At 45.2% G+C, this 19,848-nt stretch overlaps 1 protein-coding gene across 1 annotated transcript in view; it reads right to left on the reverse strand.

Annotated features, from left to right (window-relative positions):
- Positions 1–19,848, reverse strand: part of LOC105825449 (chromosome unknown open reading frame, human C10orf11) — a 626,737-nt gene that overhangs the window by 60,566 nt on the left and 546,323 nt on the right. The window contains exon 3 of the mRNA XM_012663221.1: positions 70–187. Coding sequence (XP_012518675.1) covers positions 70–187 — 118 coding nt within the window. The remainder of the gene's footprint in view (positions 1–69; positions 188–19,848) is intronic.

Below are 19,848 nucleotides of genomic sequence, written 5' to 3' on the forward strand. Positions count from 1 at the left end.
GAGTAAGCAGTGCCACGAGATGTAAGTGCAAGCAGTGCCTCCCTTCTGAAGAGGGAGTGGGCAGCTCACCTTGGGCTTCACCACCTTCATGAAGGCTCCTCTGACCAACGCCTCCTCTCGTTCTTGTCTGGTTACTTTCTGGGCATCCAGAAACTTCAAGTTGGGCAGCTTGTGCAGAACAAAGCACCTGGAAGAGAAGAGTCAGAGACAACTCAGGAAGGTTGGGGTGACAGACTCCAAGATCCAGGCAATTTGTCTCATCTTCCGGAATCCGCGCTGTTAGGTCTTCAGGAGCTTAGATCTTGGCTGCTCCTTCTCTGCTCTTCCACAAGAAATGAACAATCCCTCTTTGGGGAAGTCAGTTGGTTACATTTTACAGAGACAAACAACTAAACTTCAGAAACACACACTAATGGCTGCACTTGGCTCAAAAGTAGGCACACACATACACACCCCTGGGCAGGCCAGCAAGACCCTGTCAATGTTACACCTCCTGTTCTGGAAAGTGGGCTCAGCTTCTTTGCTACAGGAGTCCTCAGTAAAACTAATCCACAACCTGGGTGTACCCTTTACATCACTGCCATGCCTATGGGTCAGCTTTTCACTCTCATTGCTGAGATGACAACAGATCTTCCACTTGGAGAGGAGACAAGAGACCATGACTCGCCATCCAGGATAATAAACTAGACTGTCATAACCCAGTGACTTTGGGATGGAAGAAAGGAACACATGTAGCTGAGAAATGCTCCCTTGAGGAATCAAGCGAGTGTCTTGAGAACTTTTTCCTCACCATCACTGGGTTATTTCCACACAGGCACTATGAAATTATCTTTATCAAGGAGAAAAAGGGGGAACTGCTTTCTAGGAGATATTAATAGCCCAGCAAATGCTCTCCATACCCCTGGAAAGACTCTTTGGTACCCATTATCCAGGGGATAAGCTAATGGCTATTTGTATGATGAACGGTCCTCAAATAGGTGCACGTGGAGTTGACAAGAATATCCACTTGGCCAGGGTATGGGTACATAAATACATAAATAAATGTATAAAAGGCACAGACCCATGCCTATACTTCTCCCTCCCCAGTGACAGTCACCAACCCACACGCTTCCCATAAAGCTCCATACCCCATCAATCAAATGAGCAACTGTTTAGACCCTGTTTAGAAAGAAGAGGTGAATACCCAGTGTCAAGAGCAATGGATTATCTCTGAGGGAATCTGTCACTTCCTCCCTGTGCCCAGCCTCCTCAGTATATACTCAGCTCCCAAGCCCCAACCCCTATCACGGTTCCTACTACACTTCCAGCCCACACTGCCTTCTTCCTTCTCAGCACTCCTAGAATACACTCTCACCACCATACAGTCCAACATTTTGTTGTTTTCTAATTATTTTCTTGGTGAAGAGTTGACATCTTCACCTAAACTATAAGCTTCTTAAAGAGAGTGGCAAATTTCTTTGCTCACCCTCACCACATCTTGGAAATTGGCATTCAAATAGAGTCATTAACACACCAGATCATTTCAGTGGCACAAATATTTCTTGAACACCTATCGTGTGCTGGCCCTAGGGATACAGAGGTGATTAGGACATGGCTCCTGCTCTCAAAAGGGTTCTCAATGTAATGGAAAAGACATACTCACATAAAGAAATTAGAAATCAGCACAGCTAAGTGCCAAGACTGCAGTTATGCACAGAGTAGTTATGGGGGCACAGAGAAAGGGGCCTACGTTACTTACTGCATGATTAAAAACTAAATGGAAATGGAGGAACAGGAATCCCAAGTGGGCTTCAAAGAACCAAACCCTAAAGCAACTCCACACACCGTTCTCAGTGCAGATGTTACTAGGAGTCTACATGCAGGGCACCTTCCTCCTCATTGGAGCCTGGGGTTCCCAGGGTCACCCCCACATCCATAAGGTGGTCTCATATCACCAAGGGGCATTCACATGCTTGCTAGGGTGAAAGACTTGGATGATCACTCAAAAGCCAAAGATAATAATTTAGAGGCCTCCAGGAATAACCTTCATATTATGCACTGTTAAAGTCAAAATACTCCAGAAGTTTTTGGAAGTATACATTTCCTCCTTCAGCAATGTCCACTCCAATGGCTGAGGTCCTAGAAATTCGACTCTCTATTAATACTTCCTGCTTCCTCCCTGGCCTCAATCTATTGCCCTTTTTCCTACCCTAAGCCTCTCTCTTCCCCCTCCAAAGACTCCCTAACCTTATCCAAAAATCAAGAAAGTGCCACGAAGGGCCCGAATGTCTGTTCTATCCTCCAGCAGAACTCCCACAGGCCTCAGTCAATGTCAGAGAAGACTTCCAACTTCTGCATGTAGCAGAAAAGTCTCGATGACAACAGATTCTTTCAAATAAAGACATGTACAGACAGAAACAATATGTCAGGAGTGACGCGCAAGGGAGTAAAGACACCCACTAAGTGTAGGGTGGGAAAAGATGAATATTCAGGTGCAGAAAACACCAGTATTAGAAAATCAGCCAATGTTTAATGATGGAGTGAAAGATGCCTTCACAGGGCTGGCAGGAACCACGATGACAACAGACCGCACGTTGTCATTTTGCCGCACTTTGGATCACAGCCCTGAAATCAAAAGAGAAAGAGAGAGAGAAGTGCTGGCTTTTAAGCTAGTTAAAAATTTTAGATGACAAAGAGCTGCTGTTTTCAGATCACTCTTCTTATACAGTCGAGGAGACAGCCCATGACACAGGCTGCTGGTCACGCCTGAAACTAGAGATGACGTGACACCAATCCTGAGGCCAGCCTGGGTTGGATTTCTAGGTGGTTGCTGCCTGGAGAGGTTTGAGGGACACTAGGAAGACCTGTCCCAAATAGTTCAGTCTGAGACTCAGCCCAGGGTCCAAAGTTCCTCCCGTAGAGATGTCTTTTGTTTGCTTACTCACGCATTCACCCACTCAACGGTAATTACTGACAGCTACCACCGGCCTGGAACTGTGCCAGGTGCTGAGATAAAGTGATGAACAAAATGGAACTCTTGTGCTCTCAATGAGCCTATATTCTAGCATGGTGGTTCTCCAACTTGAGCCGGCATCGGATGCTTGTTAAAACACAGATTGCTGGGCCCCGTCCCCAGAGTTTCCGATTCAGTGGGTCCTGAGTGAGGCCTGAAATTTACATTTCCAATGTGTTCCCAGGTGATGCTGATGCTCCTGGTCCTGCTGAGAACCTATGTCCAAGTGAAAATAACACCACGAGGAATAACTGCTCGGGAAGTATAAGGACAGCGAGGCAGCCAAGAGTCTCCTTCCCATTGCGCTTATGGTCTGCTCTGCCCTGATGCCTGCGGTACACAGAGCCCAGGCGGGGGCCTCGTCTACCAGATCTTCCTGCCCCTCGGTGGCTTGGAACTGGCTCCAAAGATTATTGCCAAGTGTTAAGTCAATGGGCTTCTTTCCTGCCTGTCCCATCCTGGTCTCGGGAGATCTATTTCTCTTCGTTCTAGGTCATGTCAGGGTGTCAAAAGCCGCAGCTTCAATCCTGAGTGGAATACAAGTTTGCCATAAAAATACAAGAGAGGATTCCCGAAGCCACAGAATGAAGGCTTTTACAATATCAATTCAACCCTTGTAAATTTAATCCAGGGTTATTTGTTGCACCAAAATCTCTTTACCGTGATGTATTACTTAGTTACTGGGGTTATCACAGCCGTATCCTAAAGTTGCATAGTACATAAAACATTTCAGTTAACAATGCGGGAAGGTTAACTCCCCCAGATAACCTGCAATCACAAGGGCTAGTCCAGATGACATCCCTCTGTCAGCTTCCACGAGCTATTGATGGTTCAATCAGTTTGTTTTGAAGGTAAAGTACAACAAAAGGGCACTAAACTTATTCAGACTGTCAACAGGGGCTATCGGGAATGGGGCTTGCAGGTAAGTAATTCTGGGTGTTTTAAGGCTATTATCAAACAGCAATGGTTGAAGGAAGAGACAGCTACTAATAACACAGAAGGCAGCCATCATAAACCACTTTATGGCAGAAACCCCCGTCTATAAATCCTGCGACACCCGGAGACAGCTTCAGATTTATAAAACTGCTTGTTAAGCCAGGGCACTGCTTAATGAAAAGAGATCCGTCTAAGTTCTAAGTCGCACGTCCCTAGCTCCAGAGGGCAACTCCAATTTTCCTGACCTTCTCAAGGTGGCTAGGGGAAAGCCCCCAGGGCTGGGGGATGGCGGGGGAGGGTTGGCTGGGGGGAGGGGAGGCAGCGGTACTCCTGGCTGCGATATAGAAGGTGAGGTTATCCAGAGGAAAGCAGGGGTCCCAGAAGGTGCTTAAAGAGCCATTTTTCTCTGTCTGGAAATAGATTTCCTAAAAGTGAGACACTGGCACACAGAGCTTTTCGGGTTCTCTCTCTTTACATACGGAATGTTCCATTGTCTTAAAGGACTCCTCTAAGGAGAGAGCTAAAACTGGTAGGAAGAGAAAACAACCTGCAGAAAGGCTTTTTTTTGTTGTTTTTGCCCTAAAATGAATTTTATCTGCTCCAATCCCAATGCTCTGGCATTTTCCATGTAGACCTCAAGGAGAGAGGAGGATGTTATTTCCTCATGCTCACCACTGTTACCCCAGGGTAACCACACCTGTCTGCTCCCCACTGACACTACACAACCACACAAAAGCGTGAATGGGTCTCCATTGTCTGCTAGAGGGTTTGCTGCCATGTTCCTTTCTCTGAGACTCTATTTAAGAAATACCAAGTGTCCAGTTCTTCAGGGAGCTGGGCAGGGGAGTCACTGGAGCTTTTTTGGCTTCCTGCCACTTATGGCATTACTTCTTGGTGCCTTCTTGCACGGGGGGTGGGAGATGTGGTGCAAGCCATCGATGCCCTGTAGGCCAGGGCCCTGTGTACAGGGCTCTGGTGGGCAGCAACGGGTGATCCACCAACCGTTCTCACTCTTTCACAAAGCTTAGCAGAACAGAGTGAGGATGCCAACAAAACATCATGCTTCTTTGCTGCTGACTAAATTACATCAACTCCGTTTAGGAACACTGGTTACCTCATGCTGATCGAAGGCACTGATCAACTGCCCAATGTGTCTGATTAATAATAAAACGTCAGCAATGGTTTAAATGTAGCTTATTTGAGAGACCAAAGCTTTTAAAGTGAGGGGGAGAAAACCAAAAGGAGAGGAGGTCTTCATGACAAAAAGCTTGGGGACTAATGAGGGGGGGGGGGAAGAGCCCAGGCACCAGCCTGTCTCACCGTGTGATCTTGGCTCAGTTTCTGTCCCCATTCTGAGCCCTGCTCTCTCTATGCATGACACAAAAGGGGTGGCCCAAAAGATGTCTAAACCTCCTGCAAACTTTACCTTGCTTGACTTCTATGCACCTCAAAGTTGATTTGCAATAAATATATCCATACTGTCCTTTCTTATTATTCCAATTTCCTTATATAACCACCGTCCACACCTCCAGGTAAAAGACTGTAAGAAAAAGTCAATAAAGACCAAAGAGTAATGAACAAACACCGAGAGTGGAATAACTCCAGATGCTCAGAGAGATGACAATGATCTCACTCTAATGAGCTGAGGTGAGCTCACCTACAGCATTAATGAATGTCTGGCAACTGGCAGAGGCCAGCTGATTTTCCTCACAGTTCACCGCAGCGATGTTTGAAGTCTGCGTGCAAACAATACACCCACAGGACAGACCCAGGCCCGCTGCAGAGGGTAACCAGCAATTACTCTGTGGGCTTCTGTCACTTTGATCTCTGGGTCGTGACCTTTGCTTTCTTGTGATCTTCAAAGCCCAGATTGTAGATTAGCTGGAGAATGCTGGCTGGGTTATGTAAGCCACAAGTTTTACAGCTCCTATTCGGCTGGGAAATGGTGGCAGCCAGGGACAGAGGTGGAGGGTCCCTCCCTCCTTCCCTTTGGCTGAGTGCTACAGACACTGGGCAGGCCCCTGGGCCGCTCCATGCAAGGGAACAAAGAAAGGGTGTCACGTCTTAAATAATTTAAAGTTGTAAGGAATACAGAGGGGCCTACTGGGAGTGGGGGAGCGAGGCCAACCAGAGACTAGAGTGACAGGAGAGAATGAAGAACAAAGGGTTTAGTGACAGAAGAGGAGCTAAGACCATGCAACCAACTCCCTTATTTGAAAGGTGAAGTCTAGACTGGTCTACTGTTGACCTTCAGTCCTTGTTCTTTCTGCAATAAGAGGAAAGAAAAGGATTGCAAGGGAAGACAAGAAATAGACCATTCTGGGCACCCAAGTTTCCCATCCCTGACTCATTATTTTGACCAGTGTTGAAATCTGCAAGGGGCCCCAAGTTGGTTTCTCTGTACAATGGTGGTCTCTCAGGCCAAGCCCTGCCTGGCCACTCTCTTCCTGCCCAAATCCTAGAGGCTGCTGGTTATCACATTCACCTCCATTCAACATTCATCCCAAAATAGCAGCACAGTGTGTACACACAGCAGAGCACGGACAGGCTTAAGCTGCTGTAATAACACACCAATGGACATTTCTCAGCCACGAAGGATGATGAATGGCAAAGAGAGCCCCCAGGCATGGTTTCGCTCCTGCCCCAGCAGGGCCAGGACGCTACTCAACAACTTGGTAGTATGTTCTTGCTCACATACAAATTTAACGAGCCCGTTTTACTGTGGGGACGTGTGCCAAGAAAATCCAACTGGGTGCACAGGGGGTAAGTGAGGAAGCGAAAGGGGTGGGTGTCGGGGGAGGGGAGGAAAGATCGGCACAAACCCAAGCATCTGTGATGCCATTTCCAATAACTACATAAATCTAGTCACTTCCCATTTCTGGTCCAGTGGTTGGCCACAACGTGATCTAAAACGGGGCTGACCTCTTTGAAATCAACATCTCCCATGGAAATGAAACAACAGACACACTTGTTTTGATGTATGGCTGGGTGACATATTATAAATATTACATCACATAACCACAGAGGATGCCAATCAATAAGAAATTTTTTTAGACAGCACTAAATGAACCATGGGTTCTTGCTTCTGAATACACTCCTTTAAGTCTCCTAGTATTGCTTAAATGATTAATAGAAGACATATTGTCAGAAAATGTACTTAAAGTGAAAAACAGTAAACTGTAGAAATATCATTCATTTTTTAAGCAATTTTCTAGTGAAAATGTCACATAAATTTACATAGAGGCTCTACTATTAGGCTCTGGGTAGCAGCTAAAAGGAAGGCAGACCTCATGCTTTGTGGATGAAGGACCAGGAAAATATTTTACCAAAAGAAAGAAAAAAAGGCAGCTGGATTGTTTTGTATACACACATACATGCATGGAAACTCTAGATTCAAAAGTCGTACTGTGAAACCCTAAAATTTCTCAGAGGTAAGTGAAGCCCAAACTCCAGGAAGAACAAAGCAGAGCTGCTTACAGACCATGGAATGGAACTGTAACACACACTCATTTGTCTCTTCCAAATACAAGTGTGGGTGCTTACCCAACCAACAGTAAAAAACATGGCTCACGCCTGTAATCCTAGCATTCTGGGAGGCCGAGGCAGGAGGATCGCTTGAGCTCAGGAGTTCTAGACCAGCCTAAGCAAGAGTGAGACCCCGTCTCTACTAAAAATAGAAAAATTAGCCGGGCATGGTGGTGCGCGCCTGTAGTCCCAGCTACTCAGGAGGTTGAGGCAGAAGGATCACTTGAGCCCAGGAGTTTGAGGTTGCTGTGAGCTAGGCTGACGCCACAGCACTCAGCCCGGGCAACAGAGTGAGACTCTGTCTCAAAAAAAAAAAAACAAAAAACAATTAATGAATAAAAAATGTGCTAGAGGATTGCCTACCATTCCACTCAACCATCGGATGCTGTGCAGAGAATGTTTAACTGGATGGGAACACATTTAATGTTCCCGTTGCTGTTCTTAGTTACTGTTTCTCTCACAGTACAAGTATCTTGCCATCATCATAGGTAACCTATGAAATTTCTAAGGTAATTTTGACTAGATGTGATTTTGGCTTTGAATAGCCTCTGGAATCTAACCCCTGGGGGCAACTTTGCCATATGTGCACTAACAAACAGCCTTCCCAGTCCCACCCCTCGACTCCTTCCAGGGGCACAGACCTGGAGTGGGTAAGACAGGCTCGGAGGGTGCCCAGGCTAAACCATGAGATGGATCACTCTTGTAGAATCAGGCCTCCCCTAAAGAATCATGACCCACGACCTGCATTTGGATTAAGTCTGAAGGAGAGCTCCTTGCTTGTTTACGGCATTCGTTGACATCCAGACGAATCTGATTCCGAATGAGAAAGTGGGCATCTGAGGTGCCCAAAGGTCCCTGCACCTCCCTATAAGTACTCGGCTCCCAAGAGGGAAACCTAGTTTCAAGCCACCTCCAGGAAACAGGTACCAAGTCCCTTTTCCACATCTAGCACTATTTCAGGTGCTGATGAGGCTTCAAGAGACAGGAATACTCAGCTCTTACCCACTAGAAACTATTCTCTGCACGTTGACATAGATGAAGTAATGAAAGAAACATATAAGATGCAATATATAAAATGGTATGAGATGGAAAAGAAAGAACTCTAACTGCCTGAGAGCAGAGTATCTGTGAATGCTGAAGCCAAGTGAATATCAGAATCACCTATAGGCTGTTTTATTGTATTTTCTACCAAAAGAATCAGAATGCCTTGGATAATTCAGAGGTACATCCTTAGCTACGGACCACTGATCTAGACTGCCCTCCCCATTTTAAAGATTCCACTGGCAAATCTGGACTCCACATCAGATATTCTGACCTGACCCTTAAACCATTGCCGATGGACACTGAATCACAGCTTTGTGGTGGAGAGGTATAGGCCTTGTGGAACACCCTCTTGGGGATTGTACGTGAGCTCTCTAAACTTTGGTGGGAAGTAGTCTCTCTCAAAAAAGTGATTATGAGGCAGACCACGGAAAGATCTTACAACACAAGCAAGGGTCAGCAAACTACAACCCATAGGTCAAATCTGGCCTGCCGCCTGTTTTATTAATATAGATAAAGTTTTATTAGAACACAGCCACACCCATTCACTTACAAATTATTTATGGCTACTTCTGTGCTACAACAGTAGAGTTGGATAGTTGTGACAGAGTCCATATGACCTGCAAAGCCTAAAATATTTACCATTTGGCCCTTTACACCCAACAACTTTTCCTCTTTCTTGGCTCCTGTGACCTCGACGATGGGATAAAAGGTTACCAAAAGGTGAAAGTTTAGCATTGTCATGGAAACCCACTGATGTTTATCAAACATCTACTATGCAACCTACAGCATAACATCATCCCTCAAAGATGCTATTTTCCCTTCTCCCACCATGCTCAAGCCCCTAGCTCACCTGTATCTCTTGTAGTCTTCCTCATCCTTTTCCAAGCTGACCAGCTCGTTGGGACAGGCCACATTGCCCAGCAGGCTCAGATACTCCAGAGCTGGTGTCACTTCTGCCAGGTGATCAAGCAGACACTCCAAATCAGTGATGTTACAAAGGTTAAGGATCTTGGTTCAGGAAGATAAAAGGCTTAGCAAGGAGCATAGGCCACAACGGAGAGACACAGCCTCGCCGCCAACGAGCCCAGCCTGCTCCTGTGAGACAACAGAGTACAGGTTGAAATCAACTCAGCTGAGGGTACAGGGTATTGCTGGTTTTTCACTCCCACTGCTGGGAACACAGCCCAACTTTTCTCTGGGAAGGTAAGGCTAAGTCCAGATCACTTGAGGGAGAATGAATAAACTTGATTATTTTATCATAACTTTCTTTCTTTTGTACCTCTGGGTTTTTTAATGATGAAAAGGGTACATTCTACATAGTAAAATATCTTATGATATGTGAATCCATAAAACAATTTTTCTCTAGTAATGAAACAAGAAACTATTTCTAAAGGTCTTTTAAAAAATATATTCTCCTTTCTCTCTTGGTGGGAGAAATTTTTCGTTGAAACACATGGGAATGACATGGATGCAGAGACTGGGCCCCTCTTCTGACCTGAGAGCCTGTGGTGGAGCCAGGCCTTGCTCAGTGGCTTCACTGGTGGCAATACAGCATTGGGTTCGGGGAAAAGGAGAAGAAAGCTAGGAGGAAAAGACAACAAGAGTAAGTTAGGATACGCTTAGTCAAACCTGACAGGTCAAAAGGCATTTCCTGAGATTCTGTGATGAATCTAGTATTCTATGAAGAAGTGAATGAACAAGAAAGACAGAGGAGGGGCATGGCAGTGAGATTATTCCCCAAGCCACCCCCAGTAGGGTCCACTGTCCAATCAAGGCCAAATCAAATAAGGTAAGAGCCATAGATTGATGGAATCACAGGTATTGGAAAGGGTTAGTGACAACCTACTACCCACATCAACTCTTGGCTCAAGCCACATACAGAAGAGCTGAGCCCCAGGCAAGGGGGTGATTAGACAGGCCATGTATGGAGGCCAGGATTTCCCTATGCGAGGCGTTAGCCACATCAGCGAGACAGAACGGAGTCCTCACCAAGGAAGCGTCACGGAGCATACAGGGCCAGACACAGGGCAAATGCAATAAGCAAGCATCAAAGACTCTGGGAGTGAGGTCTACCTGGACCTAGGAGAAGAAGGTAACATCAAAGAATAGGGCTGTTTCCTCTCTGTCAGGATGTTATCTAACCTTGGTAATGACACAGATTTTCTCATACTTTGTTTCAACTTGCCCAAGAAGAATAAACTCCAAATCCAACTTGTCTGAATCCAGCCCCTAAGGAGTAGTCATAAAGTAGCACGTTATGACAACCATAATACTTTTTCTTTCCCCTGGGATTCAATCTTCCTCTAACTTCCACCCATTGACCCAATTTAACTGCTTGGGGTCACAAAGAATAAGGCACTCTTCTCTTCCACATGAGGAGCCTTCAGATATGTGAAGCTCAGGTGTCTTCCTTACATCTTTGATCCTCTGATCTAAGTTCCTTCAAGCATTCTTCGTACACATGCTCTGTCACTGTCTCACGTAAGGCCAAGTGCTGTCCTCTGGGTGGGAGCAAGAGGGAGAAAATGAGAAGCACAAACAAGAGAGGGAAAAACTAGCCAGAGAGTGGTGAGAGTACACTCATCCGCGTTTCCTAAACGGAAACAGAAAAATGGACATGGAAGTGTTTAATCTTTCAAATCTTCCACAAATAACATCCAGGGAGGACCATGAAGGAGCCCAGAATGAGGATGATGGGAATGCAGTTCACGCAGAAGCCTAGAGAGAAGGTCCCACCAGGGAGACAAGGGTGGATGTTCAGGGGTGGGTGGCCAGGAACCAAACCATAAACCTATTTCAACACTGAAGACAAAACACACTTACTACTTTCTAAATTAAAGTTGGATTACCATACTTTTAAGATAATCATTTAAATATAATCAATTAAAATGACAATCAGCAATTCTAAGGAAAACTCAGCTTTTCCAGCAGGTATGTTTGTACGTTTCATAGTCATTGCTATGTCAAAAAGTGAAAAAGGTAACAGAGTCCTACCAGGACCTTCTCTACCACTATTGTCCTTAGATATGGGCAGAGGCACCTCAGGGAGTCCTGTGCTTTGGAGTGCCATCCTCAAAATGTTCTAAGTCCCCACCCATCTAGTACCCAGGACCAGCCAGGGGCTAACAGTGTCATTCAGGTGGAGTAACCCATGCCTGCACTTGGACCTGCATGGGCCTCAGTCCCAGCCCTCATTTCTCCCTTTCAGGGTTCACTTCAACCCTCTATCCAGCATATGGGACCCATCAGATGCTCCCAAGAGCACCAGGACTCATGTCTATGTCCTAAAGCCTCAAGGGCAGGCCCTCATTCCAGGGAGGGCAGCCATATAAGCTGTTTGCTCCTGCTGGCCGGCACATTATTTCTTTTGTGGGATTGCAAGAGAAGGGGCTGCCAAAATAGTGCTGACATACTGATCTGGAGTGATTCAAATTATTTATGTCGATGACGACCCTAGATGACCTACTTGGGAAGCCCTTTGTACGATGGATGGAAAAGTCAGACCAATATCTATTTTCCTCTTAGGGAACATTTCTTAAACCTTGGCTCTTTTTCATCTACTATAGGAAGGTGGGAACATGCAGGAATGGAACTCAAAACTGGCAAGATTTTTAAGTTGAGGACACGTTGGGCAACTGAGTTGGACTGAAATTCCAGCCGTTCCTCAACATTTAGTGATAAGTGAAGGAAGCCTAGGATGCTACCATCTGGGAAGTAGGCCTAGTTTAATTTGAATAAATCTTCTTATGTAGATTTACCACGGTGCTAATAAAGCTTATGTGTCAGGGGCTTCCTGCCTGCCCAGGCCCCTTCCAAGGCCCTGGGAAAGGGCCTAGTAATATAGACACATGGTCATGTCTTTTTGTAAAAGTTGCAAAAGTAGGTTATTTAAACCATAATCAGTTAAGATCACTGTCTCTCTCCACTAGGACTTCTTCCATCCTATTTCCCTTTGAGTTGAGTGACTGTGGGAGTGGCTATGGGAATCTTGGAGACCCAGCTAAGAACATGCGTAGGAGTGACATTTAATTATTCTTCAGTGGCATATATTTGTATGGTTTGCAGTAATTTCTGTGTCTGGTTAAATTATTTGCAACAATACCAGTAGGAATGACTTTGAGTAATACTCCTACCACCCAGCATGTTGACACAAATAGTCAGGGACCAACATAAAACTGATGATAAAATGGTTAACAAACTCAGCAACTCAAAGAACATTTAAGATTCTGTTGAATGTGTGTACACATGTACACACACACACACAACTAACTTGAAATGTCCTGAAATTTTATATAGCTCATATATAAAAGAAATGTGTAAGAATTTCTCCAAAATTTAATAATCCTAAAAGTTTTACCAATAATATAATGGTGAAATCACCAGTAATGAGTGGTGAAATCATCAATCAATGGTGAAACTGAAAGAAACATTTCTAAACTATGAAAAATAAAAATTAATTTCTGATGAACCATGCTAAAAGAAGGAATTATCTTTCTGTTCTCTCTATAGAAAATGCTACAAAATTTCATCATATAATGAAGCCATAAGGGAATTTGCAGAAAAAAAAAGTAAGAAAAAAGTTCTTATATGGGGATACCTTGTATAAAAAGATTGTTTTTATAATAGATTACTCTTCCAGGTATTTTGATATTTGATGGAATTTATCAGCTTAAAAATTTTAAATTTGCTTTGTAAAAAAAATTTGCTTTATTTTTATTCCAAATAAACATTCCTTTTCATACCTCATTTTGCATTCATAATTATGTTGTCTTTAAGAGGGCTCCCTCAAATGATGTAAGTTTCACACTCCCCAAAACCTGAATCTGCCCCTAAGTGGGAGGCCATGGAGAAGTGGATCATGGGAGTTTCTTGGGCAAAGGGTCTGCAGGTTCCAATAAGTTTCAACCATCCCATGCCAATGAAATCCAAGGGATTTCCAAAAGCCTGCCTCATGTAGGGTATTTTGTATGGCCGCAGCTCCATCTTCCTAAGCCTTGGAACTACCTACTAAATGATAAATTGGGTTGAGTCAGGTGGTCTCCCCTCAATCTACGCCCAACAGGAATCACTAGCACCTCCTACCTGGATGCTCTGAGCCAGACCTTCCTCTTTATGTGGATACTACCACCAGAGGACCAAACACGAAGAGTTGTTTTAATTGGTTTCTCGGTCTCATGGGTCAGCAAGGACAAACACAGCCCTGTCTTGCCTGACGTTGAGGTCTGAGACAGAACTTGTCACATTCCCTTTTTGTCAAGTTGCAAGGAAAATTAACCAGAGGCAATCAGTGGAAGAAACTTGGTGTCCCGGCTAATCAAGACCACCGCAGTGGAGACTGTTTCAGGGATTCTCCTAAGGGTGCCTTTTCTTTTTTTTCCTTTTTAAAATCTAAGCTACCTGGCACAGTTTCAACTCTCTCCAGCTGGATTCTCGGCACACACCTGGTTTCCCTCATCAAGTCTTCTCCGGAGTACTTAGCGTTTAGATTTTTTTCAGTGTTGTCTACAGAAAGTTGCCATTGAGGAGCCCAGCTGTCATGGCTGGGCTTGCCAAGGGAGATTTTCTGCAGAGGGCCTGAGATCAAAGCAGCATCTTGCCTTGAAAGTTTGGAGCGCGGGGAGGAGGGGAGCCTCCTGCCGTGCAAGTCCAGTTGCACAGGTCCGGAGCTGTCTCCCAGGTGAGAATGGCACATCCCTCCCTCGGGGCTCCGGTCCAGGTCAAAGGGCAGTCTCTGTAACCACTGGGGGGATTGCAGCCAGAGCTAATCCTAACATAGGATTTTTGAAAGCTCAATACACAGCATAATGACATATTATCTCATTTCGTTCACACATACACATGTCAGAAATTTATCACATCCAAAAAACAATGAAGGAAAGTGGGGTTAAAGGTCACACAGCCAGTAAATGGCAGAGTCTAGATTCAAACCTGGATCCTAAAGAAATTGCATTTCTAGGGGAAAAAGTGGTTCATAATTTCCTAACACAAAGGGGAATTTAAAACACTGAAAAATGAGGCATCTTACATGTTTCTCTGGGAGATTACAAGGTGCTGGCATCCCGCTGTGCTCTGTGCCTCAGACATGGCCTTCTGATGTGCCCTTGTTCTTTTAAAGCATTGAGGCTTTGGCTAACAGCAACATGTGCTAAGAGACTGTAAAGTCTTTGAGTGCTAACAAAGTGATTTCCCATATATTATACCATTTAAATGTCTCAACAATACCCTGAAGTGTGCATTACCCATTTATGAAGAAACTGAGACCCCACCAAGGTACAGAGACTTCCCCAAGATGACACAGTAAATTGCTGTGGGAAGCGGTCCTGCCCTCCGACTGGCACAGTGGTCTCCGTGTAATGTGCAGCACTGTTCTCCCTTCCTGTTGGCACCACAATTCAAACTCACGGTCTCTCTAGCACACGTGCTGAGCACACAGGGAGACAGAAAAGGAAGTGTGATGTCAAATGAAATCCGCTTATTTCCCTCCCCCAACCCCAAATGGGAAGGTGCAGGAGAACCGTTTGATTGTGCAAAGGTTAAAATATCTACATTTTCCTGAATTTTCAGTTGGTCCCTTACTTGGGGTCGAGTACTCAGACATACTATGGCTGAGACCAGTACCACACACCCCAGCCCTACTAGTGGAGCGCTGGGGATAGTATGCGCATGCTCCTGGACAGGGGAGAGAGAGGGACTGAGAACATAGTGGCAGGGGAGGGGTTTCAGTCCATAGCCAATGGCTACCTGATATGTCTAAATGAACCAAGGGAAGAAGGGTAAGATAGCTACAAACCAAGAGACAAAGAGGTAATCTGGGATAATCAGGCTTTCAGATACACCAGGGCAGGACACCAAACTGAGGGCCGAACACAGCGGAACAAAGCGCTGGTAGAAAAAACCGGGAGGTCCAGCAAGAGGTATGCAGATGGGCAGGGAGGCATTGATTGGTGAACACAGAAGGAATTTGCCAGATGCTGGGCCCGGGCTCTGGAATCCCTTTCATGAGCAGAGTCTCTGCAGCCCCAGCTGGGAGCAGGGCCTTGCAGGGCAGGCAGAGCTGACTCCTCCTGCATCTTAGTGCCCGCCTTGTGCAGTGGCTGCCTCTCCTCTGGGTTTCAGGGTCTGGGGCAGGGAATCAGCATACCTGGGTTCTAGACCGAGCCCCAACGCTGACTATGTGACTTCAAAAAACTTCATACTCTCCCAGTTTTTCCATAAAACTGAGAAGAGTTATTCACCAACAGTACCCAGAATGATGTCAGGGTAATATTAGATTATGTGAGTCAGAGAAGCACTCTTAAGTCTATACTCTGTCCTTGGTCATAATGTGGCCCAGGTCAGATCAGATGAGTTTACACAATTCTCTAGGATAGTAACAACAATAATACTAACCCATACACAGCACTTGCTACCTTACTAGAACTTAATCTTGGTGAGACACTTAGAATAACCCTCCAAACAACCTAAAGGGTGGCTACTATCATTGTCCCCATTTTGCAAAGGAAACCAAAGCACAGAGATGTTAAACAACTTGCCCAAGGTCATGCAGTAAAGTAGCAGAGGTGGATCTGGCTTCAGAGCCTGTTGTTCTTAACTACTATGTGATTGTTCCTCTTGCCAAAGGATAAAAGAAGCCAATGACCCAAGTTCCCAGAGTCTAGTAGCATAGAGCATTGTTATAGATGCATTTAACTGTGAGTCAAACGAAAGTGGAAAAATCTAGATTTACACGGCAGATAAATTAGGCAGGGTGAATACCCATTCTACGTATGCTAAAAAACAAAAAATTAAACTTCACAAAAGCATTTGAGATAAAATCCCATTTGATAACAAGCTTCCTAATATGTTTAAAGGTTCGATTTACAATAAAGTGCTAATACCTTTTTAGAAGGTCAATAGTAACTTGTTTCCAGGACTTTCTTTATCACAAATATGAAGTAAAATCTTAAGGAGACATGATACCAATACCTGTAGGGTAGTTTTTTATAGGAATGAACCATGCTTCTTTATATCCACACCTTATGCAGTCCCCTCCCGTGTGTTCTACACTTGGTATGTGACTTGCTTTGGTCATGGGACATCAACACACATGATACAAGGAGGACTTGGAAAGTACTTGTACTACTGGGCTTGTGCTCTTAGAACACTCCTCCCTTGTGAAGTGGCTCATGCTAGCCCGTTAGAGACATGTTGTTTAGCCAACACCCAACACCAACCTCTAGACATATGAATAAGGCCATCTCAGACCACCCAGCCCTGGCCAAACCTCCAAAAACTGTGGCTACGTGAGTGACCCAGGGTGAGGGCAGCAGCAGAACCACCTATCTGAGCCCTAGCCAAATAAGCTGGCCCATCGAATTGTAAATAGAATGTCGTTTTAAGCCACTAGGTTTGAGAGTGGATTATTATGCAGCAAAAACTACCTGATAAAGCCCACATCCAAGGCATTTCATGAGGCAGCAATATGGAACCTAGAAATCGTTGGGGAGCCTGGGACATTTTCACAATTAGGTGGGCTGAAAAGGTGGAGTCAGAAGTGTTGGGTTGGGAGGATAGTGTGTAATACTAGTGCCTGTTTTTAACCTTCCTTTCATTCTGTGACTTCCGGTCAAGTAGATGGGGAAGCTGATCTTCACATCACACCAGTACATCAGAGGAGATGTAAAAGGAAAAAGGAAAGAAGTGATGCTGTCTATCCAACAGCCAACCATTGGCGTTTGTTTCTGCTGATAATAAAGTGCACCACACAGCACAGTGGTACGATCGGTCAGGTTTACATCTACCTTTGAGTCTGCATGGACTCCAATATTCCACACACTGCCTTCTGTGTCTGCCCCTCCCAGTCCATTATCATTATTCCCCCAGCATCACTGCTACGGATTAGAGAAGTCAAGGCACGGACAGGGAAAGGACTCAACAAAGACAATCTCTCAGCACTCTGGAGCCAAGAGGCCCACGGATTCCTGCTGACAGCAGTACTGAGAATAAAATCATCATCCAGTCCAATTTGTTTCTTTAAAAATGAGAAACAGAAGCTCAAGAGGATGACTTGTCCAAGGCCACACAGCTAAATATGATTAAGCTGACTCAGGAACCCACATCCATGACTCTAATATTGTAGAGTGACATGGGTCACAGGATCTGGGTCACAATCATATCATCCAAATTCTAGCATAATAATCCTTCTGTTCTTGACTGATTTGAGACTGTTGTCCAACTGATCACCTAAGACAGCCACAGAAGCCGTAAGACACACTGACTACAATAATTTTTCAAACTATACGAGACTGGGTAACTCGGTTGACCAAGGGATAGAAAAGGAGAAAAGCCATCAAAATTCTATTGTGACAAAGCTGTGACTTTACTTATAGGCCTTTGCCTTCTATTTCTCTGAAAGTGCCAACTAATAATGGCCACAAGGACCATATTTACGATGGACTGAATGTTTGCGTCCTCCCCAAATCCATATGTTGGACTCCTAATCCCCAATGTGATGGTATGTGGGGACAGGGCCTTTGGGGGGCTGTGGGGGTAGATCTCTCGTGATGATGGGATGACTGTCCTCACTAGAGGTGTCAGAGAGCTTGCGTGTGTGCTCTCTCACTCTGCCATGCGAGGATACAGCAGAAAGTGTCGTCACCAAGAACCCAACCATGCCGGCATCCTGATCTCAGACCTCAAGCCTCCAGACTGTGAGAAATAAATGTTTGCTGTTTAAACCACCTCATCTATGGTATCCTGTTACAGCAGCAAGAGTTACACAATATTGTATAGAATAAGGAAAACATTAACTTATGGCTTGAAGTATAAACAATGGCTAACGAATGCTTTTACAAACCATTCTTTAACACTGACATATGCATGTGCTAAACTTAACATGTCTATCTGCTTTTATTTTATGTTCTATAGGAAAATGTCCTCGTCCTTTTTCTATTTCTAACTTATTGCATGAATGTGAACAAGCGATTCAACCACTCCAGGTCTCAAATGTTCCATCAGTGAAATAAGGCCATTGGACATCAAGTCTGAAACAACACAGTGGAACGGGAAGAACTTTGGATATAACCACAGTTGAGATGGAATCATCCGGGACCTGGCATCTTGTTTGCTGTCTGGCTGTGACACCTCTCACCTCTTTCCACAGCTAGATAACTAGAAAAGCCACCCCCTTCTCACAGGACTTGGTAAGAATTAAAGATAATACACATAACGTACCCAACACAGTGCCCGATCCCTAGAAGTGCTCGATAAAGAACGACTAATGGTAATGATTCATTCATTCATCCCACAAATATTTACTGAACGTGTACTCTGTGCCAGGCATTATTCTATGTGTGAAGGACGGAGGAGTTAACAACACAGAGGACACTCCCTGCCGCCCGTCCTGGAGCTGGCATTCTAGCACATGGTAATCCACAATGCCAGCAATGGAGAAGCTCTGGGCCTTAGGTCGCAGGAAGGCTTCCCTGATTCTGTTCTCACTGTAGAATCCAGAGCAGTTAGTTCCTGTAAGTCTCACTGCAGAGGCAAGGTAGGTCCTCACCTAGGCAGGGGAAGCCATATCCTATAATGTCCATTCCCACTATCGAATCCAGAGCAGTTAGTCTCTGTCTCATCGCAGAAGTGGGACAGGCCCTCACCTACGTAGGGGAGGCTGCAGACTCTCACTTTGTCACCCCCAGCCCAGCACGTATCCACCAGCGAGGGCAGAGCCAGGCCCAGGCTTCACATCTCTCTTCCACCTTAGCTCCTTCCGTCTCCTTTCCCTGCCAGAACTGTTCCCCAAGCCTGCACCAGAGCTTTCCAGAACCCTCGGAGAAGGCAGTCTGCTTAGCAGCACTACCCTCTACTTCCCACCAGAGGTCGCCCTCCCACACAAGCCCAAGCGAACAGAACCAGCTCGGCCGCCTTGGCAGCAGTGACATTATTTTCTTTCTCTATTTTTATCTATTAAAAAGATTTCTTCGCAGCCATAACTTAGATCTCTACACTAAAATGGAGCAACAGGAAGATATAATGGTGCATTTCATTTATGAATGACCTATAATAAATTACTCTGAAGTGTCCCGAGTGCCAGAAGACAGAACGCTTTGTCTGCCCACGGACTGTATTTCACATGCTTTAATTTAGCTGACACATAAAACTCATTTGACGTTTTGCAGGTATTTGTGTGATGGGGGGGTGGGGTGGGAGGGGCTGTAGGGTAGTTTTTTATAGGAATGAACCATGCTTCTTTATATCCACACCTTATGCAGTCCCCTCGGGGAGCCTCCTGCCGTGCAAGTCCAGTTGCACAGGTCCGGAGCTGTCTCCCAGGTGAGAATGGCACATCCCTCCCTCGGGGCTCCGGTCCA

Source organism: Propithecus coquereli, unplaced genomic scaffold, assembly GCF_000956105.1.
Source record: "Propithecus coquereli isolate 6110/MARCELLA unplaced genomic scaffold, Pcoq_1.0 Scaffold80, whole genome shotgun sequence".
NCBI classification, from domain to species: domain Eukaryota; kingdom Metazoa; phylum Chordata; class Mammalia; order Primates; family Indriidae; genus Propithecus; species Propithecus coquereli.